The sequence below is a fragment of the Aquarana catesbeiana genome, linkage group LG07 (assembly GCF_042186555.1).
Source record: "Aquarana catesbeiana isolate 2022-GZ linkage group LG07, ASM4218655v1, whole genome shotgun sequence".
Lineage (NCBI taxonomy): Eukaryota > Metazoa > Chordata > Amphibia > Anura > Ranidae > Aquarana > Aquarana catesbeiana.
In genome coordinates this window covers 111638955-111664476 of record NC_133330.1, presented here as the reverse complement: position 1 = coordinate 111664476, position 25522 = coordinate 111638955, and the positions used below count along the sequence as shown (strand labels likewise).

At 43.2% G+C, this 25522-nt stretch overlaps 1 protein-coding gene across 4 annotated transcripts in view; it reads left to right on the top strand.

Moving 5' to 3' along the window:
• Nucleotides 1-25522, top strand: part of ZC3H7B (zinc finger CCCH-type containing 7B) — a 560902-nt gene that overhangs the window by 258578 nt on the left and 276802 nt on the right. For all 4 annotated transcript variants that reach the window (XM_073592637.1, XM_073592638.1, XM_073592636.1 and 1 more), the window contains one exon: nucleotides 9420-9578. In XM_073592637.1, coding sequence (XP_073448738.1) covers nucleotides 9420-9578 — 159 coding nt within the window. The remainder of the gene's footprint in view (nucleotides 1-9419; nucleotides 9579-25522) is intronic.

Here is a 25522-nt window from a genome sequence, read left to right as displayed (position 1 = left end):
TCTGCCTTTAAGTTGCCTCTTGCAGAGGTGACTGAGCCCCCCTGGTCCTCTTTGGGATCTCTGAGACCTTTGCAGGTCGCACAGACTTTCCCGCTACACCCCCTGTTTGAACAGGCGGTGTATGCTGATTGGGAACATCCTGACAGGACTCTTTTGCCTCCTAAAAGGTTTTCCCTTTTATATCCCATTGATGAAAAGTTTGTTAAAAAATGGAGCATGCCGGCCGTAGTTGCAGTCTCTTCCTTAAACAAGAACTTAACTTGTCTGGTAGATAACGCACAGGGCTTAAAAGACCCTGTTGACAAGAAACTGGAGTTATTATTAAAAGCTTCCTTTTCTTTGGCCAGTTCAGCCATGCAGCCAGCTGTTGCAGCAATTGGTATTTGCCAGTCCGTAAAGGATCAAGTCAAACGGCCGGATAGGCCTAACCAGGGGGATGATCTGCCTGAAAGTAAGATGGTTATTCCTCGTGATCACTTGGACAAATCCAAAAGATTTCCAGAGGGAATAGTTCTCTACGTCCTGTGAAGAAAAGCACCAAACATCCCTTGTTTTAAAACCCAGGACCTGCTCCCTCAAACGTCTGTGTCAGGGCGGTTCCGCCGCCAGCAGGGTGCTAGGGCTAGGGGCAAGGCCAGGGCCAGAAAAGGCCCTGGGTCCAAAATTCTTCTAAACCCAGTGCCAAGCCCTCCTTTTGAGGGGACACCCCCACTCCATCGGGTGGGGGAAGGCTGCTGCACTTTGGCGGACATTTGGAAAACAACAATTCAGGACGAGTGGGTCAACTCAATTATATCTCGCGGTTACAAGCTGGAGTTACAGGGGGGTGCCCACTCAGAGGTTTCTAAGATCCAGCGTTCCTTCGGATCCTCCAAAAAGAAACCTATTGCTTCAGGCACTACATCATCTAGTGCATCAAGGAGTGATTGTAGAGGTTCCGGTATCCGAAAGGGGCACAGGGTTTTACTCAAACCTGTTTATGGTTCAGAAACCAAACGGGGACCCAAGGCCCATTTTGGACCTAAGGTCCCTGAACGAGTATCTATTGATACAATCCTTTCGGATGGAGTCTGTCCGCTCAGTAGTAATCTCACTCCAGAGGGGAGACTTTTTAGCCTCCATAGATTATAAAGGACGTTTACTTACACAAACCTATCTTTCAGCCTCATCAGAGGTTCCTACGTTTTGCAGTAGAGGAAATTAATTTTCAGTTGTGGCTCTACCCTTCGGGCTTGCTACAGCTCCTCGGCTGTTCACAAAGGTACTAGTACTGGGTCTTTTAGGGGCCCAAGGGATCCGGGTACTCGGGTATATGGAGGAGCTCCTGCTCAGAGATCACTCAGTACAGGCTCTAGAACAGAGCATAATATACACAGTGAGGTATTTGAAAAACTTAGGCTGGATCATAAATACCGAAAAGTCAGCCTTGAGACCAGCTTAAATTCTAAAATATTTAGGTCTGATTCTAAACACGGTCCAAGTTTTCTTGCCACTGTAAGGATCTGTGCCCTGAAGGATCAGGTGTGTCAGATAAGGGACACCAGACAACCCTCCATTCGGCTCTGTATGAGTCTTTTAGGGAGGATGGTATCCTCCTTCGAGGCAGTGCCCTATGCCCAGTTCCATTCCAGGCCTTTACAAGACATCTTGTTGGCTTGGAAGAAAAGCCCTGGATTATCCAATGTGCTTATCTCCTCAGGCATGCTTAAGCCTAAACTGGTGATTGCAGGATCAGAACCTGCAAAAAGGAAAATACTTTTCTCCCGGTAACTTGGAGAGTACTGACTACAGATGCCAGTCTCTCAGGCTGGGGAGTGACTCTAGATGAGCTCACAGCCCAGGGGAAATGGCCAGGGACAGAGCAGTGTATAGTGGAAAATCTGCGCTGCCTCCTATTATTTAATAAGTGAAAAAAACAACAATTAAGGTGCTGAAACAAGGGGGAGAGAAGATGAGGTTAATTCCTTAACCGTGAAGATAATGTGATTAGGTATAGGTGCTGCAAGTTAATTAGCCTGACTATACAGCTCATAAGTAATGGAAAAGAGATTAAATTGCGCAAACCTAAGGTTCTAATACAATCAACCTGTGTGCAATAACATTCGAATACACTCAAAATGTGTTGACATTCAAGTCCATATAGTGTGTCAAAAGTAGTGTTTTCAAACAAAACTGGTGATATCATCAGACTGCGTTGACATTCAACAGGGTGAAGCACTAGTCTCTGACGACGTCACCTTGCATCAGCTGGCTGGCTTGAGCCTCGGCTGTTTGAAAACTGTTTCATTGCCTTTGGATGTCAGTGTTCTATCGAAGTCTTTGCAATAAATTCTTTTATCGTAAATACTGCACCATGAAGTCTCCTCTTCTCTTTACCTGGTAAATAAATCTGAGTTTGGAAGACATATAGGAGGATCCGTGAAAATATATACTCGCGCTAATGGTGTGAAAAACAAGAAATTAGACAAAGGCAGCTGCTATACACAAAGTGCTGATCACTTGGAAAAATATAAATAAATGAATATAGCGCTCGCAAACACAATAAAAGTAAAAAAAAAAAACACAAAATAAATATATATACTAAAAAAGTCCTAAAATCGTGACTAAAGTGCTCCAATCCAAAGTGAAGGAAATGCAAAATGCTTCAGAGATATTCAGGTGGTATTCAAAGGTTCTTTTAGAATGTTTCTCAGCCGGATAAACTGGTACCCAGAAATGAAAAAGAATGGGACTGAGTGAAGTACTATTAAAATGTTTTGTATTGCATAAGGGAATGGGTACTTACAAAAAGTAAGATCAAAACAGGCACAATCATGGAGTTGTATGTGTAAAAACGCAGTTCCTGGCGTGCGTTCCACAGGACCGGAAGTGACGTCAGTAATACCGGAAATTCACCCTCCCACGGGGCGTCATCAAGGACCTTGGAGGCTGAGAACCATTCTAAAAGAACCTTTGAGCTGATGATCTGACACCAATCCATCATCCCTGGATATTACTATCAAGCTTTAATTGATCCCCAGACTGAAAAGCTGGGTGTCATTTGGATCCGGTAAGTGGGGACACATGAGGGGGTGTTGTGTACACCTGAATATCTCTGAAGCATTTTGCATTTCCTTCACTTGGGATTGGAGCACTTTAGTCACGATTTTTGGCCTTTGTTTTGTTCATTATATATATATATTTATTTAGTTTTTTTTCACTTTTATTGTGTTTGTTAGCGCTATATTCACTTATTTATATATAGGAGGATCGGTTAATGCTGTGTGGAAACATTGCATGTAACAGCAATCCGCTGCATCGGGAGGAATACGGGTTCAGGAGGTGTATTAGGAGGAATATCCATGGTCGGACCGACCCATTCCTGAGCGAGTGTAACATCAGTTCCGGAGGTGCCTTTGAAGGAATATCTATATCACTGAGCCCATTTGATCTCTATTACTGGAGATCCACCTTATCCGGTAAGCACCCCCCCTTATCAGTCAACATTGAATAGGAAGTCTTAAATTTCAACGTGAATGCCTGACATCATCAGTTTTGTTCTATCTTTTTTTAAACACTTGGACACACTTGAGAAACACGTGGACTTGAATCTCAACACAGCCTGATTATATTACCAGTTTTGTTTAAAAACACACCTTTTGACACACTATATGGACTTGAATCCCAACAGATTTTGAGTGTATTAGAATTTTATTGTACACAGGTTGATTGTATTAGAACTTTATATTATAGATTTGCGCAATTTAATCTCTCTTTTCCAGGGACAGATCAGACCTTGCCCATCAACGTCCTAGAATTACGGGCAGTACGTCTGGCCCTAAGATCCTAGATGGTGGAGCTTCAGGACTGCCCCATTAGGGTTCAGTCCGACAGTGCCACTGCAGTGGCCTATATAAACCACCAAGGCGGTACCAGGAGTCGTTCAGCTCTGAAGGAGGTGAACTACATCCTAGCCTGGGCAAAGGAACATGTGCCAATAATATCGGCAGTCCATATCCCAGGTGTAGAGAACTGGAAGGCAGGTTATATCAGCCACCAGCAGATCTGCCTAGGGGAATGGTCCCTACACCCAGAGGTGTTCCAGGAAAATTGCCAACCTTGGGGATTGCCAGAGGTCGACCTACTGGCATCCAGGTTCAACAACAAGCTACAGCAGAACAAGAGATCCTCTGGCAATTGGAGCAGATGCTCTTATAGTTCCATGGAGCCAGTACTCCCTGATTTATGCTTTCCCTCCGATCCCTCTCCTTCCACATTTGTTGCGCAGGATTCGGAGAGAGGGAGACCAGTCATTCTGGTGGCACCAGCCTGGCCCAGAAGGTCCTGGTTCCCGGAGATTGTGAGACTGACAATAGACAGGCTATGGACGCTTCCACGTTGCCCCGATCTACTGTATCAAGGTCCTATATTCCACCCTAATTTACAGTCTCTAAATTTGATGGCATGGCTATAGAAGCCTGAGTGTTAAAGGACCGTGGCATCTCAGGACCAGTGCTGTCTACTCTAGTGAATGCTAGAAAAGCTATCACTAGGAAGATTTATCATAAGGTCTGGAAGACTTATATTGCTCGGTGTGAAGCCAAAAAATAGCATCCTCGGAAATATGTGATTGGGAGAATTCTCTTTTCTACAGTCAGCTGTGGCAATGAAATTGGCTTTGAGTACAATCAGAGGTCAAGTTTCGGCCCTATCAGTATTCTTCCAAAGGCCTTTAGCCTCCCATTCACTGATCCAAACCTTTATGCAAGGGGCAACTTGCTTGCTTCCCCCATTAGGTCACCTATGTGTCCTTGGGACTTGAACTTGGTGCTGTCTGTGTTACAGAAACAACCATTTAACCACTTGCCGACCGGGCCATAGCCGAAAGACGGCTGCAGCGCGGTCGGCTAGTTCTGGGTGGACATCCATGAACGTCATCCCAGAAACCTGCTCTCACGCGCCCCCTGGGGCGCACACCCGAGAACTTCCGTGACCGCCGGGTCCAGAGGACCCGGCGCATCACTGTTAACGGCCGCTGATCGCGGCCGTTTACCATGTGATCACTCCGTCAAATGACGGAGCAATCACATGTCAACAAACCGGCATCATGTCATGACGCCGGTTCCTCCCTCCCCTCTCGGTACAGTGCGAGGGGGAGGGATCGGATGGCAGCACCGCTGTGGGCTGCATGTGTAGTGCCCACAGCAGTGCTCAGTGACAATTACAGTCACATCCATCCCTCCATGCTCAGCCATCCCTGCAATATACCCTGCACTACTCTGCAATACTCTGCAATATACCCTGCAATACTCTGCAACATACCCAGCAACACTCTGCAACATACACAGCAATACTATGCAACATACCCAGAAATACTCTGCAACATACCCAGAAATACTCTGCAACATACCCTGCAATACTCTGCAACATACCCTGCAATACTCTGCAACATACCCTGCAATACTCTGCAACATACCCTGCAATACTCTGCAACATACCCAGCAATACTCTGCAACATACCCAGCAATACTCTGCAACATACCCAGCAATACTCTGCAACATACCCAGCAATACTCTGCAACATACCCAGCAATACTCTGCAACATACCCAGCAATACTCTGCAACATACCCAGCAATACTCTGCAACATGCCCTGCAATACTCTGCAACATGCCCTGCAATACTCTGCAAAATACCAAGCAATACTCTGCAACATACCCTGCAATACTCTGCAACATACCCTGCAATACTCTGCAACATACCCCGCAATACTCTGCAACATGCCCCGCAATACTCTGCAACATACCCTGCAATACTCTGCAACATACCCTGCAATACTCTGCAACATACCCTGCAATACTCTGCAACATACCCCGCACTACCCTGCAATATACCCCGCACTACCCTGCAATATACCCTGCAATATACCCGGCAATACTCTGCAATATACCCGGCAATACTCTGCAATATACCCGGCAATACTCTGCAATATACCCGGCAATACTCTGCAATATACCCGGCAATACTCTGCAATATACCCGGCAATACTCTGCAATATACCCGGCAATACTCTGCAATATACCGGCAATACTATGCAATATACTCTGCAATATACCCGGCAATACTCTGCAATATACCCGGCAATACTCTGCAATATACCCGGCAATACTCTGCAATATACCCGGCAATACTCTGCAATATACCCGGCAATACTCTGCAATATACCCGGCAATACTCTGCAATATACCGGCAATACTATGCAATATACTGGCAATACTATGCAATATACTCTGCAATATACCCAGCAATACTCTGCAATATACCCAGCAATACTCTGCAATATACCCAGCAATACTCTGCAATATACCCAGCAATACTCTGCAATATACCCAGCAATACTCCGCAATACCCTGCAATTTTTAACCACTTCCCGCCCACCGTCATATGACGTCCTTGACTTTGAGCGGGGATATCTGAATGATGCCTGCAGCTACAGGCATCATTCAGATATCAGCTTTTTCAGCCAGCGATTTCCTACACCATAAGAATGATCATAGCGGCTGTTCCACTGCTTGATCGTTCTTATGGGAGGCGAGAGGGGATGCCCCCCCCTTCCCGCCACCCTCCGGTGCTTCTAACGACTCACCGCTACAATCGAAGCTGGGATCGTTTTTTTTTATTTTTTTATTTCAGGCTTCCCAGCCTAGAGGTGAGATGTGGGGTCTTATTGACCCCATATCTCACTGTAAAGAGGACCTGTCATGCCATATTCCTATTACAAGGATGTTTACATTCCTTGTAATAGAAATAAAAGTGATCAAAAATTTTTTGGGGGGGAAAAAAGTGTCAAACTAAAATAAATAAAGTAAAATGAACAATAAAAAAAAAAAAAAAAAAAAAAAATTTTTTTTTAAAGGGCCCCTGTCCGTGTGCTCGCATGCAGAAGTGAACACATACGTAAGTCCCGCCCACATATGAAAACGGTGTTCAAACCACACATGTGAGGTATCACTGCGAACGTAAGAGCGAGAGCAATAATTTTGGCCCTAGACCTCCTGTAACTCAAAACATGTAACCAGTAAAAAATTTTAAAGCGTCACCTATGGAGATTTTTAAGTAGCGAAGTTTGGCACCATTCCACGAGCGTGTGCAATTTTGAAGGGTGACATGTTAGGTATCTATTTACTCGGCATAATTTCATCTTTCACATTATGCAAACACATTGGGCTAACTTTACTGTTTTGTTTTTTTTTAAAGCACAAAACTGTTTTTTTTCCCCAAAAAAACGCGTTTGAAAAATTGCTGTGCAAATACCGTGCGAGATAAAAAGTTGCAACAACCGCCATTGTATTCTCTAGGGTCTTTGCTAAAAAATATATATATATATATAATGTTTTGGGGTTCTATGTAATTTTCTAGAAAATAAATGATTATTTTTACATGTAGGAGAGAAATGTCAGAATTAGCCTGGGTGCTCCAGAACGCCTGGAGGTGCTCCCTGCATGTTGGGTCTCTGTATGTGGCCAGGCTGTGTAAAAGTCTCACACATGTGGTATTGCTGTACTCGGGAGGAATAGCAGAATGTGTTTTGGGGTATAATTTGTTGTATGCATATGCTGTGTGTGAGAAATAACCTTCTAATATGACAATTTTGTGAAAAAAAAAAAAGAAAAAAAAAAAATCTTGATTTTGCAAAGAATTGTGGGAAAAGATGACAATTTCAAAAAACTCACCATGCATCTTTTCAAATACCTTGGAATGTCTTCTTTCCAAAAGGGGGTCATTTGGGGGGTATTTGTACTTTTCTGGCATGTTAGGGTCTCAAGAAATTAGATAGGCTGCCAGTACTTCAGGTGTGATCAATTTTCAGATATTGGCACCATAGCTTTTGGACTCTCTAACATTCACAAAGACCAAATAATATACACCAATTTGTACTTATTTTTACCAAAGATATGTAGCAGTATAAATTTTGGCCAACATTTATGAAGAAAAATTACTAATTTGCTAAATTTTATAACAGAAACAAAGAAAAATTAATTTTTTTACCAAATTTTCAGTCTTTTTTTTCTTTTATAGCACAAAAAATAAAAAAAACAGCGGTGATTAAATACCACCAAAAGAAAGCTCTATTTGTCTGAAAAAAAGGACAAAAATTTCATATGGGTACAGTGTTGTATGACTGAGTAATTGTCATTCAAAATGTGAGAGCACCAAAAGCTGAAAATTGGTCTGGTTAGGAAGGGGGTTTAAGTGCCCAGTGGTCAAGTGGTTAAACCTACTAAGAAAATTCCATTAGACTTGCTGTCACACAAGCTAGCCTCCCTGATGGCTATCACCTCGGCTAGAAAAGTGTCGGAGTTGGCGGCCCTCTCATGCAGGGAACCATACTTGATCCTTCACAATGACAGTCGTGTTACTACCTGTTCCATCTTTTTTTGCCAAAAGTGGTGTCGGCCTTTCATTTAAATAAGGACATTATTTTGCCTTCTTTTTTTTTCTCTCAGCCTCATTTGGCAGGAAAGAGACGTCTGCATTCTTTGGATGTTGTCCAGGCAGTCAAGGTTTATTTGATCCTCGGATCTACGCAGATCTAGGCAGACTTTTTTTTGGTTTTTTTTTTGGATTACCGAAAGGACGAAGAAGGGGCAGGCAGCTTCCATTGCCAATTGGGTCCGTCAATTGGTCATTCAGGCCTACGGTCTGAAACATCGGTCCTCCCTTTAGGGTGAGAGCTCATTCTACCAGGGGTGTAGGAACCTCCTGGACTTTTCGCCATCAGGTATCTGTGGCTCAGATTTGAAAGGCTGCTGCCTGGTCTTCAGTGCATACGTTAACAATTTTATCAAGTGTATGTTCGAGCAGCCGAGGATTCGGCTTTCGGCCGCAGTTCTGATGGCTATTGTTTGGCAGGGTGTCTCCCTCCCCTCAAGGCTATTGCTCTGGGACGTCACAGAAGGTAATGAATATTAGCCTGACTCTGTGTCTCATGATGTATGAAAAAGAAAATAGGATTTTTTCGTCATAATCACCTGTAAAATCCTTTTCTTTGAGTACATCATGGGACACTGAGATCCCTCCCCTCTTTTTTGAGGATTTAGTGCTTGCTACAAAACTAAAGTACTTCCTGTATGGAAGGGGTTATATAGGGGATCACTTCCTGTCTGAAGACCTTTTGGTTAACCAGTGTCCATTCACCTAATGATGAAGTATAACCAAGCAGGTAATGAATATTAGCCTGACTCTGTGTCCCATGATGTACTCAAAGAAAAGGATTTTACAGGTAAGTATGACTACTAAAATCCTATTTTTTTTTTACTGTTTTTCAAAAAAGATCGTAAAGTTTTTGAATCATTAACAAAATAAGCTTTTCTAGACCTGGTTGATGTGTTTGTATGTCTTCTTGCTTTATATTTCCATGCATAAATTTACCTTTTTAGGGATCAAAGCTCTGGACTTTACACACAGGGAAAAATTAGACCACAAGTGCAAGAAAGATATTTTACTAGGACGAATGAAAAACGCTGAAAAGAAGACATGGCTCAAAATTCGTCCAAGACCTACAAAAGATTTTTCTGGCCCCTACATGTTGTGCAAAGGTTAGGAAGTCACTATTCACTTTGGGCACTGCAATAATTCTGATGCAACAGTAATTCCATTGTCGTAGATAAATGTATGACTATTGTGTAAAAAAGAAAAAAACTGCTCCTGTGAACAATCGGTGGAGATCCTGTCATACATCCACCCTTCCACGTTCAGAACTCTGCATTGTGAGAATAATAGTATGAGGTCTGCGAATGTTGGAGAGAGTAGAAGGGGGTGGGCAAGCAGCACAACTCTGTTATCCCATACAGCAGTGTAATATTGACACTTGGGGCACTATCCAGCTCCTATTAAGGATGCCTTAAAGAAGGATTTTTTACAAGAAGTAGCAGCAACACCCTGCAGGAGATGGGATACTCACTATTACATTTACCTAATGTTTTAGGTGCTGTAGCCCCCCCCAATTACAGCTTTAAAACCGTATTAAACCCAAAAGCAAACATTTATTATATTGCATATTACCAGTTCTTAGATGTGATAGCTGCATTGGCTTCCTTTTTAGGCCTTTTTCTATTTTCATCTGGTGATCCATCCTGCAAATCTGTTGTTTTCAAATGCACAAGCTCTCCAGCAGAATGTTTGTTTACATTAATGATACAAACCACATAACACTGGCAGGGGTTATTAAAATGATCTGCTTTTATTTTTTAATGCAAAACCTATAACCCCCGCACTGTTTGCTGTAACTGATTATAAAGTGTGAGCTGGAGTTTGGCTTCAGTTTGTTTAGTGTATCGAAATCTGGTAATAAATTGAATTAATTTAATACTAACCCCCCTGACTGACAAAGTTGCTGTCTGCCGTGCCTCCTGTGCTTATTCATTCAAGGTTATGTCTCACGAATACGGGAGGTGTTACTGGCTAGATCACCAGGTGAAAACAGAGGGGTAAAAAGCCAAAGAAAAGAAAACTGATGCAGCCACCACATCTAATGATTGGTAAGCTGCAATGTAATATGTTTTTTGGCTTTGGGTTTATTAGCACTTTAACCACGTAAGCCCCGGACCATTTCGCTGGCCAAAGATCAGAGCACTTTTTGCGATTCGGCACTGTGTTGCTTTAACTGACAGTTGCCGTGCGACGTGGCTCCCAAACAAAATTGACGTCCTTTTTTTTCCCCAAAAATAGAGCTTTCTTTTGGTGGTATTTGATCATACCTGCGCTTTTTATTTTTTGCGCTATAAACAAAAATAGAGCGACAATTTTGAAAAAAACGCATTATTTTTTACTTTTTGCTATAATAAATATCCCCAAAAAATATTTAAAAAAAAAATTTTTTCCCTCAGTTTAGGCAGATACGTATTCTTCTACATATTTTTGGTAAATAAATCGCAATAAGTGTTTGATTTTTTTGTGCAAAAGTTATAGCGTCTACAAAATAGGGGTTCGTTTTATGGCATTTTTATTCATATTTTTTTTTTGTTATTAGTAATGGCGGCGATCTACGTTTTTTATCGTGACTGTGACATTATGGCGGACACATCGGACAATTTTGACACATTTTTGGGACCATTGTCATTTTTACAGAGATCAGTGCGATTAATTTGCACTGATTACTGTAAAAATGACACTGGCAGTGAAGGGGTTAACCACTAGGGGGCTAGGGAAGGGTTAAGTGTGTCCTAGGTAGTGTTTATAACTGGGGGGGAGGGGCTACGTATGACACATCACTGATCATAGCTCCCAATCATTGTCATCGCTAGGCAGAACGGGGAGATGCTTGTTTACATTAGCATCTCCTAGCTCTTCCTCTCCGTGAGACGATCGTGGGTATCCGTGCGGACATCGAGTCTGCGGGACCCGCGGTCGGACTCACGGAGCTGGCAACGCCGGCGAGGCGCACGGCGGCAAATTCAAAGGGCGTACAGGTACGCCCATTTGCCTGTCTGTGCCATTCTGCCAACGTACATCGGCGTGCGCCGGTCACTATGTGGTTCAAATACTCTTATCAACTGTTTCTGCTTACTTTCTTGCTTAACCACTTGCCAACCAGTCGCCGTCATTGTACGGCGGCAGGTTGGCTCGTTCTTGCGAATCGCTGTCATTGTGTTTCGGCTCGGGAACTCTATTTTGTGGGCGCACACCCACTGGCTAGCGGGGGAGCCAATTAGCGGGTGGGGTGGACTCTGTCCGCCGGCCACCCACAATCGTTGCCCGCAGTGACAGAGCGGGCATCTGCCTGTGTCAACAAGACAGATCTTCGTTCTGACGGGAGATCACACAGATTGCAGGAAGATGGATCTGTGTGTTTCCAGAGGCAGCCCATCCCCCAATACAGTTAGAACACGCCTGCAGGGAACAATTTAACCCCTTGATCACCCCTGATGTTAACCCTTTCACTGCCAGTGTCATTGGTACAATAATGCCCTGTACACACGGTCGGATTTTCCGACGGAAAATGTGTGATAGGACCTTGTTGTTGGAAATTTCGACCGTGTGTGTGCTCCATCACACATTTTCCATCGGAATTTCCGACACACAAAGTTTGAGAGCTTGCTTTAAAATTCCGATCGTGTTTATACAAATCCGACGCACAAAGTGCCACGCATGCTCAGAATAAATTAAGAGACAAAAGCTATTGGCTACTGCCCTGTTTATAGTCCCGACGTACGTGTTTTACGTCACCGCGTTCAGAACGATCGGATTTTCCGACAACTTTGTGTGACCGTGTGTATGCAAGACAAGTTTGAGCCAACATCCGTCGGAAAAAATCCATGGATTTTGTTGTCGGAATGTCCGATCAATGTCCGACCATGTGTACAGGGCATAACAGTGCATATTTTTAGCACTGATTACTGTAATAATGTCACTTGAGTGTGACTCAGTCTCAAAAATGTCAGGTGTCCAATCTGTCCTCCGTAATGTCGCAGTCCCGCTAAAAATCGCAGATCACCACTATTACTAGTAAAAAAAAAAAAAAGACATCTATTCTCTGTTTTGTAGACAATATAACTTTTGTGCAAACCAATCAATATACGCTTATTGTGTTTTTTTTTTTTTTTTTTTTTTTTACCAAATATATGTAGAAAAATATATGTTGGCCTAAACTGAGGAAGAAATTTTTTTTTTTTAAATATTTTTAGGGGGGATATTCATTATAGCAAAAAGTAAAAAATAATGCCTATTTCTCAAAATTTCGCTCTTTGTTTATTATAGCGCAAAAAATAAAAACCGCAGAGGTGATCAAATACAACCAAAAGAAAGCTTTATTTGTGGGGAAAAAAGGCCATAAACTTTGGGTACAGTGTCGCACGATCGCGCAATCGTCAGTTAAAGCGATGCAGTGTTGTATCGCAAAAAATGGCCCAGTCATTAAGGGGGCAAATTCTTCCGGTCCTTTTACTAGTTAATTTGTATTGATACAGTTTGTCAGAAAACAGCAGGGTTTGCCCCAATTGTATAATGAATGTTTGACTTGATTTATGCTTACTTTAAAGTATAACTAAACCCTAGGCAAAAACTTCTTGCCTAGGCTTTATATTGTTTAAATAGCAACCTTACAAAAATGGCCTGAAAAAAGAAACCATCACATCTAATAACTTGCGTCTTCAATATACTTTGAAAAGCAGCCATTTCCAACCTTAGTAGCCCATGGGAACCCTTGAAATATTTTCCTGGTCTCAGGGAACTCCTGCTTAACCACTTGCCGGCCGCCATATAACAGAATGACGGCGGCAAAGTGGTTTCAATATCCTGACTGGGTGTCATATGGCGTCCGCAGGATATTAAGCCGCTGCGCACCCCCCCGGGGGGGGCGTGCATCGCGACGATCGTTGTTGCGGGGTGTCAGTCTAACACCCCGCAACACCGATCTAGGTAAAGTCTCTGATGGAGACTCTTTGCCACGTGATCAGCCGTGTCCAATCACGGCTGATCACGATGTAAATAGGAAAAGCCGGTGATTGGCCTTTCCTCACTCGCGTCTGACAGACGCGAGTAGAAGAGAGCCGATCGGCTGCTCTCCTGACGGGGGGGTCTGTGCTGATTATCAGCACAGCCCCCCACTCGGATCCCACCCAGGACCACCAGGGAAGCCACCCGGGACCACCAGGTATGCCTCCTAGGAAATACCAATCAGTGCCCAGGCAGCTGCCAATCAGTGCCCACTAACAATGCCTACCACTGCCAGTGCCACCAGGGATGCCCATCAGTGCCACGTATCAGTGCCACCCATAAGAACCCATATTTGCAGCCTTTCAGTGCCCATCAGTGTCGCCTATCAGTGACCATCAGTGCCGCATATCAGTGCCCATCATTGGTGCCGCCTTATCAGTGCCTGTCAGTGCCACCTTATCAGTGCCCATCAGTGAAAGAGAAAACTTACTTATTTACAAAAATTTTTTTAACAGAAACAAAAGCAAAACTTTTATTTTTTTCAATATTTTCGGTCTTTTTTTATTTGTTTAGCAAAAAATAAAAACTGCAGAGGTGATCAAATACCACCAAAAGAAAGCTCTATTTGTGTGGAACAAAAATAAAAATTTAGTTTGGGTACAGTGTTGGATGACCGTGCAATTGTCATTCAAACTGCGACAGCGCTGAAAGCTGAAAATTGGTCTGGGCAGGAAGGTGTATAAGTGCCCTGTATTGAAGTTGTTAAACCTATTCATCAGGGAAAGTCCAATACATTGTTAGCAAGTAAGAAGAATGTCCCCCTTACAGTAGTGGTCAGAATGCTACCCACAAACAAGATCACTGATATCTTGCCACTGGCTCTGCCAAATGTTGTTGGTCCCTGGGACTATGCATATACCACCAAAATGGAATATCAATTTTTGACGGCTCAAGGAACTCCTGGCAATATTTTAGAGGGGGTATTCTTCCACCACCAGCAACTCTTGTGGACAAAAACTTACCTTCGGTGCTGGACCTGAAAGTGTAAGTCCACCCTAAAACTAAAATCCCTGCATCTACAGACAGCTACATTCTAAGACTAACCTATCTAGCCCTGTAAAGCCGATATCCGTATACATACCTTGTCTTAAGCCGATCTGACTTGATCTCCAGTGGCAGAAGCTCTGCAGAAGACACAGCCAGCTGTGAAATGAATGGGGAGTGATGTCATCCATAGACTTACTATGGGGCTTCCATTGTCGGTTGTGTCCTCTGCACCTACTTTCAGAGCAAAGCCGTGGCTGACAGCTCAGCGTGGGATCTAGTCGGATCGGCTACAGAAAAGGTATGTATGCGGATTTCTTCTTTACAGGGTTAGATAGGTTAGTGTTAGATCATGGATATTTGTAGATCCAGGGATTTTAGTTTTAGGATGGACTTCTACTTTAATATTATACAAGATCAAAAGCGCAGGGTCCCTTTTAAACAGCCAGGATGGGCTCTAGTAGAATATTAAACTCGCACTGTCAGGTTAGCACCAGCAACCACCCAAGCACATTTCTACACTGGTAGAATCACTTCTACAAAAAGCCGAGACAAAAATATGTAAACAGTCTCTTACTGCTGTAAGCAGTAGATATGTTGGTGGCAGTGAAAGTGTTAAAGCCCAGTTCCAGTTTACCTATATAAAAGTATGTACAGGTCCCTCAGGACTCCCATTACATCTCTCTGCTTTCAACATTTTTATTCTTGTGGTATTTAGTACCTATAAGATTTTCCCTGACAAAGCAGGTACATACTGTAAGCTCCATGAACACAGCTGGGTTGTATAGTGCTGCCAGCAGCAGCTACACTCTGAGATTCTCTGTGCAAGGCATCTGCACGACTGCTGCTGTGTGTTCCAGTGACTGTGAGCCTATCCAGACATGCCATCGGCCATCACCATCGATTCCATCTCCCCCTTATAAAAGAAAACCGTGGCGCTAGAGAAATGTGACTTAACCAATACATACAATTCAAATCACAAAATCATATATAGTAAAGTCCATAATGAGAAATAAGTATCTAATGATGTGAAGGTACAATATGAAGACAGCACTAGTGGCAGCACTCCATAGAGTGAAGCAGGTAGCTCTGTAGGTATAAAAGGAAAGCACAGAGGTGCGCCAGACTAAAGACAGAATTAGTGATAATCACATTTATTAAAAGCAAGACAAAGGGCAACTCATATCTTAGTATAATCAAGCAAGCACGTATAAAATCTTTTTGGCCGGTCCTCGGACTCTCTCGGATGGCCCTAGATGGAAAGTAGCGTCAGGCAGTGGAGTTGTGTTTGTGAATGACAGTAGGAAGCGACCGATCACCACATTAACCAGTGTGGAATACAAGATGGCACCAGACGTGACATCGCTCGGGAGGCCAATCTGACGTAAAAGCGGCAGTAACACGTTTCAAAGCTTCTGCTTTTTCATCAAAAGTTAGGTTATGTCAAACGCTGCAATAACCAAGAAAATACTCTCACGGGGGGGTGCATGTCCTGACAGTGGCGCCGAGCAGTAGCTAACCGCAGAGTTTTGAACTTTCCGGGCTCCAAATACAGGGTTCTGCCCACCAAACCTGCACATGACTGGGTAGGTATAGGAAACACAAGGACACAGCTGGCACTCCTTAAGCTCGGGCATCCATTGGCACCTGTCTTCAGCAGCCCTGTACCCCGCCATCCAAAGTGTGGCATAGTTGGTGCCCAGCCTTTCTAATGCCCAATCGCTCAGGGAGCAGCAACAGCCAGCTGCAGCTCTGGCAGTCAGACCCTAAGCTAAAACAGATCCTGCTGAGTCCATTTCCATATGATCAAAGAAGAAATTTTACGAGGTAGGGCCCCATAGATTTTGATGAGGCTCAGATTCATGTCATATCAGACCTCTCACCACACCCTGAGAATGCAGGGCATGCTACTCCCCTTATTGGAGGTGATCTGCACGGCGGAAGGGACATATCGATGGGGTTACCCATTTCACCTTGTCTTCCGGTGAAAGCAAACTTTTGCCCTATACAACAAGTCTCAGGTACTGGATTTGCTCCAGTTTCTGGAATCTGAGCCAGTTCCAGGTGCCAGACTGGTTGAAATGGCCAGTTGGCAGCCCAGGGCTTTTGATGAACATGCCACTTCCATCCAGACTTCGAGGAACATCTGCTCCCCCCCCCCTCCTCACTAGCCAACAAGATCTACAGATTCAGAAATCTGATGCTGGTGAGCTCCACTTTGAGGTAGCACCCGAGTAATTTTTAAAGAGTTTATCATGCAGTAATGGACAGAGTTCTCACTTTTGAATTTGTCATGAGTCATATGGTAACCCATATGCCTATCTAATTAATTATCCTCCCCCAAAATCCATTTCTGGGGACCAAAGTCAAGTCACTCAGCATGTTGCTTAGTGACTTTTCTAGAAGGGACGGCTTGACTTGAGTATGTTGAGTAATATCAGACACTTCTCAACCTATTTCAGTTTTGTCTTGTCTGTTATTAATCTACAAATGTATATAGGTAATTGCTATTTAATTATGTTTGCTCCTACTGTGCCTTGTTACTGGGGTCAGGGGTTCTGTGGGCAGTGGATGGGCTAGGTTTTTACCTGGTAGGGAATGTTGGCCCTCTGCCCTCCTGTTGTACCTGTGGTGAGTAGTGATTTCTTTTCTATGCTGGCATGGCATCTGGATACACCTTGGCTGTGGTGCTAATTATCTTTATTGATATTCCAGCACTCTTTTGGGCCCTCTGAGCAATGGAGCCCTAGGTTTCTAGAAAAGTGACCAGTTGGTTTGAACAGGGTACTTGCTGATACGATACGTCATGGACGGATATCCTCCTTGTTAGTCAATCGGCTTGCCCATCAGTTTGTTATAATGTTCTGGAGTATGGGGGACCCAGAGTGGCCAACTAATAGCTCTATAACACCTATGCCACCTGATGGATATCAAGCAGTCATCAGTTTAATGTAATACTGCATCATATTGATGGGGCTGCATAGAGCCCTGTGTGTGTGCTTAAGTTTCTACAGTATATTTTTATATAGCTGAGGCAAGACTGCATAATAATTTCTGCTGTAAGCCACCCTGGACTCCCACACCTTGGAGTTATAATATGCGATTTGTATACATGGTTTACTAGATCAGTGATAGATCTGCACAGCCCAGGAACCAGCCTAACAATATATGGTTAAAATGTACCTTCATTACACTAAACAGTTCTGTGCAACCCACTTCCATTAGCTATTGACCCTTTATGACCAAAGAGATCTTATAGGCTGAGCAGATGGTGTCCCCTGGGGGGTGATCCTTGAGCAAATTGTAATGCCGTCGATCGCCATTCTCCCCTCTATTTTGGGTGGGGAGACAGCACACTTGGCCCAAATTTAGATATGCTCTGGGGGTCACATCCTCCATGGTCAAGTGGTAACTGCTAATATTATCTACTTGTTATGCATTGCTTTTCTCAGTTTTGTCATTGTCTGATGTACTGGACAGTACTAGGACAGAGGTTTTGCGTTTGAGAATAATGCTGGTGGGTTGAGGGGAAAGTGGCACATCCAGTGAGCCGCATCTTTAGATGCGTTAGTCTTTTACTAGAATACCTGGAGTGTTTTCCCACATTTTGAATAGACAACAGCGGGGTCGTTCCCCCTGACAGTTGTCATTTGTACTCCGAGTCTCTAGTAAACCGTATTAGGAAGGGTATGAGGGGAAATGGGAAAAGTGACCTGGGGTGTGCCGTAGTCACGTGGTCAGTATGCCTAAAGGGGGCAAAAAATAAAGACAGTAGGATGAGCTAGCAAACGGATTTATTGAAAGTAACCATGTGTAACATTAATCAGCCAAATGGATGAATGCCCGTCACATCTCAACATGTGGATCCGGGATATATCTGGAGAAGCATGCTGAATTCCACCTAACTTCTTAATTACGTGAACAGGGACCCCTTGGCGAAAAGCAGTGGAAGCCGCACCTATGACAACGCTCCGTTCCTATGACAACGTCCCATAGGACGAAACGTACGTTGGAAGGCAGACGCGCTGATGTCATCGTTTCTATCCCACTGTGAACGGCTGTATGCAGGCCTGCCGGCTGTTCCATGATACATGCTTTTAATCATACTTTCTAATGTAAGTGCAACTATTCTTTATTTCAATAAACTGTTTATACGGATTCACACTATGGAGAATGTGTCTCTCATTTCCTTGGGTTCCCCTTGCTGACCTTTGGTTTCTTTGGACGGAGAGTTCTGGTTGCCCTTCCTCTGTGATGAGACTGATGGTGGTGTCCTTGCTGAGTGGATTTCTAATATAAGCTGTGTTAAAGCTTACCTCTGGTAAGCGTGCATCGTTATAGGTGGTGGATTTTTTCACTGGGTGCTTGCTGACGAACTTTTCAATCACCATTTGTGGATTTAATTAACCTTAAGGACTTTCTTATATTTGACTCACCATTTTTCACTTATTTATTATCCATTTTTATTTTAAGTCACATATGGTTTCCAAGTATCACTATCCGGGTTGGATTATATATTGTGTGTTTTTCATTTATAAACTTGCTGCACTTTGCGAGATTATTTTTTTATATTTTTCTTAAATTGTGGTCTATTCACATCCTTATAATTTAATTGTTAGCGCGGTTCTGTTGATTATTTTGAAGGCGCATCTATCCTTAAAGAATGTCCAGAATACGTTTTCGGGTCCAAACCTAGGTTTGACAGCAGTGTTTCCTGAACTGTGTTGTGGAGAGGGGAACACTAGGGAAAGGCAATAGTTCACTGTCCCTGGGTTTATCCGCTGTTACCACCATGAGTTGGTCTAAGACTGTGACCAGGCACCAGTCATTGCTGGTCTCAAAATATAATGTCTGTGTCTTGCAGGCGTCCAGATGCAACCGGAAATGATTGCGGTACCTAACTAACTGGTTGATCAAGAGTATCCGGGAATTCGACCCAGTACAAGTGAACTCACCTGGCCTGACAAAACCATAGAAGGCAGGATACATGGATCTTCTGAATCCCCTTAAGAATGGCCTTGATGGGATGTGCTGCAAAAATGGATGGCTTATTGGGGTCCGCAAGGACAAAAAGTGTTGAATTCCTGCCAGATATGTCTTGATAGTGCTGTAGGATAGCTTGAGCTGTGAGTGGCAGAAGGCAACGAAAGCAAGTAGAGATTGAATGTTGTGGTAATCAATCCTGGGATACCGAGCCTGGAAAGCCTGGAAGGTATTCCAGGCCGTGTCATAAGCCTTCCTGGTGTTATTTGACAATGACTTGTTGATCAAAGCTGCTGCGTCAGCCAAGTGGGAATCTAGTCCATTGCTAGCAGCGTGAAATGCGGGGACGGTGTGGCACAGGCGCCTGCGTCTGGGACCTGCCGGAAAAAATAGCAGGTAGTTAAAACGGGACAGAGCATCCGCTGCTGTATTCTCTACGCCACTGATAAACCTACAGCGTATGTGGAAATGGAACTGAAAGGACAGCCAAATTCGCCTATGTACAAAAGACATAAAGAGTAAAGACCTGGATCTGCCTTTGTTAACAATTTCTGATGTAGCCTGATTGTCTGTGGAGAAAACAACCGTTTTACCTGTCCAAAAGTGACCCCACGTCTGTGCTGCCGACACTGAGGTATATCTTGAACAAAGATGATGTCTCTGCAAACCATGGAATAGCCAAGATCTCGTCTGGCCATGGCCCAGCTAGCCAGTGAGTGCCAAAAATAGCCGCATAGCTTTTGTGGCTGCTGCATCAGTCAAAACCCACATACGCAAGTCAGATAGAGCCGCGGAATCTAACTTGACCTGACAGTCGGGAGCTAAAGGTAACAAGAACAACAAACAGATCCACTGAGGCTGGAGTTGGATGGTTTTCCAAAACCTCAACCCTGGCCTGCAACTCCTGATAGGAGGTCGCCAGTGCGTTCAGGGTGGAGTGAATCTGTGAGAGGGATAAAGCAACAGTCCGTAGGGTAAACTGCTCAGCATTGGAGCCTGAGGCCCAGGGAAACCACAACCTGAATAGTTCAGCCTTGCGAGCCGAAGCCAGGTATGAAATACCCCTGCTCTGTAACTCAGCCATAAGTCTCGGGACGGTCCAGGTACTTGGCAATGGCGTGCTGCCATGTTCAGAACACCTTGCCGGAGAAGGAGGGATGAAGGAAAAGTCTTCATGTCGCCTGTGACATGACCTATGCAACCAAAACAAAACTGTCATAAGCAAGAATTATACATCAACCGAACCTATGTCTTACCTTCGACATGGATTAACCCTTCTTTATCCCTCTTACTATACTTCTTTTTTTCTTTTTTTTACTGTGGCTAAAGACAAAGGATGTGTATTGTAAGACTGAGAAAGTGTTTACCCACATGAAATCACAGAGGCCAAGTAACATGAGGTGAAGCAGGAAAAATTAAAATGTAAACTTAGGCCTACGGAACCTGAAAGCTTGTCAGGCCAATGAGGAGATATATATATATATATATATATATATATATATATATATATATATATATATTAAGGACATCACTGCCTCCAAAGAAGACAAGGTGTTCCCAGAAATAACAGTGTATCGTCAGCTTATAGCGCAATCTTATCCTCTCCCAAAGATCTACTAAACCCAATTATATTTGATGATAGACAGATGCAGCTAAGGCTTCAAGGGCCAAGGCAAACAGCAAAGGTGATAGTGGGCATCCCTGTCTTGTACCTCATAATGGAAAAGGTGCCGATATATAACCATTTTACCTTTACCCGTGCCACTGGAGCAGCATAGAGAAGTTGTATCCATCTTATAAACTGGGGTCCAAAACCAAATTTTTCTAGGCAATGCCACAAAAAATCCCATCTATACTGTCAAAAGCTTTTGCCACATCAAGCGACAATATAGCTCTATTACCCAAATTTTCAGACGGGACTTGCAAATTAAGAAATAAACGCCTTATATTCCTTGCGGTAGATCTATTTGGAATGAATCCAGATAGTACATATAGACCAATCTTGGATATTACTTTTGTCAATCTAGCAGCAAATACTTTTGCCAGTAGCTGAATTAAGTAGTGAAATTGGGCGATATGATTCAGGGTTATTAGGACTTTTATCTGGTTTTAACAAAACTATTATAATTGCTTCAATTATGGAAGGTGGGAGGTAACCACTTTCCAATGCTATATTAAAGACTTCCAACAATTCAGGCAACAAATCATCTCCATAAACCTTATAGACCCACCCCTATGGACCTCAGTTGTTTTTTATCCAACTGGTGATTTGATTATGTGGTTTAGTATTTGTTCATTGGTTTATTTTCATTTCTATTTTTTTTTCATTTATGGCAATTTCTTCATCGTACATCATGGTACACAGAAAACCATAGTAATTACTATGTGGGGTATATAGGCAGCTCCGCCACGGGCAGGCAAAGACAGTCACTGGGGCATTCACAGGCAAGATACTTTTCCTCGTCCGTGTACCTGTATCCCAGCTAGCAGATGGGCAAAACAGAGAATGGAAGGAGAGGAGGATCAGGGAATTTAGGGAGGATTAGAGCAAGTTTGAAGCGTGTAATGTCTGAAAATACTGGACATTGCTATTAGAGGTTAGCAAGTTCAGGAGGGAAGAGTCGGAGCACGCCCCACATGCATCCACATCTGAATACCTGGGTCAGCATATTAATATCACGGTCTGTTCCATGACAGCTAAGTGCCCAATTAGCTGATGACAAGGGCCGATATCTGACAAGCATGTCTAGTGGGGCTTTGGTCAACGTGTATTTTTTGAACACCGACCACCTTCTTTTCCTTAAAAAGCTCACCCCATTGATTCTGGAATATAGTGACAGCATACCAATTTCGGGAGTTGACTTTAATTTTGCTTACGACCCTTTGGTGGACGTTTCCTAAGGGTTGTCTCACTTTTCATACCACTATAGGGACAGTTGAAGGCTTCACCTCCTCAATCTGGTGGGCATTTGGCATTTCCACTATCAAAATGACAGACCGGGACTATACACTCATCTTCCGTTCTCAAGACCTATTCCTGACTTGATTATTTATTTTTATCCCTCACAAGGAATAACCTTGGGCCTGTTCCACCTCCATTTATTCAATCCTTCTTTCAGATCACGCTTCTGTACATCTACAATTGAAAGTTTCAATTACTGCCTCCAAATTGCCCTCCTGGCGACTGAACAAATCTCTTAAAGTAGAACTATAGGCAAAACTTTTTTTTTTCATTTTGGATGGAGTAAGGGAGGGTTATAACCCCTGCGAGGTGTTTTTTTTTTTTTTTTTTTTTCCAGTCTGTGTCCAATTGGGAAGATTTTCCTTCCCTTTCTGTTTCATAGCCAAAAACGGAACCTCCGAAAGTGGCACTTGTTAACCCTTACATGGTTTGGAAGGTGTAATTCTTTCAAAATTATGTGGCAGCAGATCTCAATCAAATTCAATCGCTACCTATCAAAATACCCCAATTTTCCTTTTGCAGTCCTGCACACCATTCTAACGAAGTAAATTTGGAGTGACAAGGCTGCTCGGATGAGATTTGCTCTGTTTACCATCCTGAAAAGAAGGGGGTGGAATTGGCCTTCCTGACTTTGTACAATATTATAAGAGTGGTAATGTTAGACATGCATCGAACAGCGCTCTTCTTCAGTGGCCTTATCTGCCTTCCCCTCTATAGCACTTAAACAGTATTGATCCCTCCAAAGACCATTCCACAATTGGTGCCACTATTGCAGTAATCTATCAAACCTTTTCCCAAAAAGGGTTGTCTCCTTATCCTTTTACTTAATGTTGGTGTTGCTGAAGCTTAAATTTCCTCCTGGTATGGACAATAGACAGTTGTTGCATCTCGTGGAGACTGGCCAGACCAAATGTCTACATTGCAAACTGCTGAATGCCCCTACAGAGATCTTTGTACATCTATATCTCTGCAAATCTGAATCAGACCTACAAAAGTAGTTTACAAAATCCCAGATTGCTGGGCTCATTCATTTAGCTCATAGATCCTCAATTGCAAACCACTTCCGATTACAGGAATACAAGTTGATGTCAAGGTGGTATAGGGTCCCAACACTCTTGCACAAATTCTATTGTCAAGTTTCCAAGATGTGTTAGAGATGTCACAAAAAGCTGGGCACACTATTGCATATTTTTTTGGCAATGCCTAATGCTACATCAGTTCTGGACAGGAATGAAGAACCTTTCCTACAATTGACATCAGTGAACCTAGGCTCGGACCCTTTGGTTTATCTGCTACAACTTAATGCAGTGCCTTCACACTGATACAAGAACACCCTGACTGTACACCTGTTGAATGCAGCCCATGCCTGCATCCCTGATCTATGGAAACAGACCTCCCCACCAACGTTAGGCCACTGGTTTGCTAGACTGAATGAAATCAGAAACCTGGAAAGCTCAATGACCATGTTGTTTAATCCATGTCTTTATGGACCTTGCTTTGTGCACTGGTCCAAATTATTTGGTGGAGGGAGGATTATGGTGTGGGATGTTTTTTCAGCGGTTGGGCTTGGCTCCTTAGTTCCAGTGAAGGGAACTCATAAGGCATCAACATACCAAAACATTTTAGACAATTTCATGCTTCCAACTTTGTGGGAACAGTTTGGGGATGGTTCCTTCGTGTTCCAACATGACTGCGCACCAGTGTACAAAGCAAGGTCTATAAAGGCATGGATGAGCGAGTTTGGGGTAGAGGAACTTGACTGACCTGCACAGAGTTCTGACCTCAACCCGATAGAACACCTTTCAAGTGAATTGGAGCGGAGATTGCGAGCCACGCCTTCTAGTCCAACATCAGTACCTGACCTCACAAATGCACTTCGGAAGAGTGATCAAACATTCCCATGGACACACTCCTAAACATTATGGACAGCCTTTCTAGAAGAGTTGAAGCTGTTAAAGCTGCAAAGGGTGGGCCAACTCAACGTTGAACCCTACGGGCTAAGACTGTGATGCCATTAATGTTCATGTGTAAAGTCAGACATCCCAAAACTTTTGGTAATATATGCTTTCTTGGATTATACATGTGCATAGGGTATTAAAGATTTTTTTTTTTTAAAGTGTGTGTGTGTGTGTGTGTGTGTGTGTGTGTGTGTGTGTGTGTGTGTGTGTGTGTGTATATATCTCTCTATATCCAAAAGTTTTGGGACACCTGCCTTTACACCCACATGAACTTTAATGACATCTCAGTCTGAGTCTGCGCTTTAATTCATCCCTAATGCCGCGTACACACGAGCGCGAATTTCCGACGAAAATCTTGGATGTTTTTTTTTTTTTTTTGACGGAATTCCACTCAAGCTTGCCTTGCATACACACGGTCACACACGTTCTCTGAACTTTCGACCGTCAAGAACGTGGTGATGTACAACACTATGTTGAGCCGAGAAAATGAAGTTCAGTGCTTCCGAGCATGCGTCGAATTGTTTCCAATGATGAGTGATTTTTTTGCGCGTCCAAATGGCATACAGATGATCACATTTTCGGATAGGAACTTTTCCCAACCGAAAAATAGAGAACATGCTCTCAATCTTTTACTGGCTGGAATTCCGCCAGCAAAAGTCTGATGGAGCATACACACGGTTGCATTTTCAGACCAAAAGCTCTCATCTGAGTTTTGCTGGCGGCATTTCCGATCGTATGTACGCGGCATGAGGTGTTCTATCAGGTTCATATGGGTGTAAAGGCAGGTGTCCCAATACTTTTGGTATTATAGTGTGTGTGTGTGTGTGTGTATGTATATTCAATATACAGTTGTGCTCATAAGTTTGCATACCCTTACATACTCTGGCAGAATTTATGATTTATTGGCCATTTTTCAGAGAATATGAATGATAAAACAAAAACTTTTCTTTCACTCATGGTTAGTGTTTGGCTGAAGCCATTTATTATCAATCAACTGTGTTTACTCCTTTTAAATTATCACAACACAAACTACCCAAATGACCCTGACCAAAAGTTTACATACCCCAGTTCTTAATACCATGTATTGTCCCCTTTAACATCAATGATAGCTTGAAGTCTTTTGTGGTATTTGTAGATGAGGCTCTTTATCTTCAAAGAT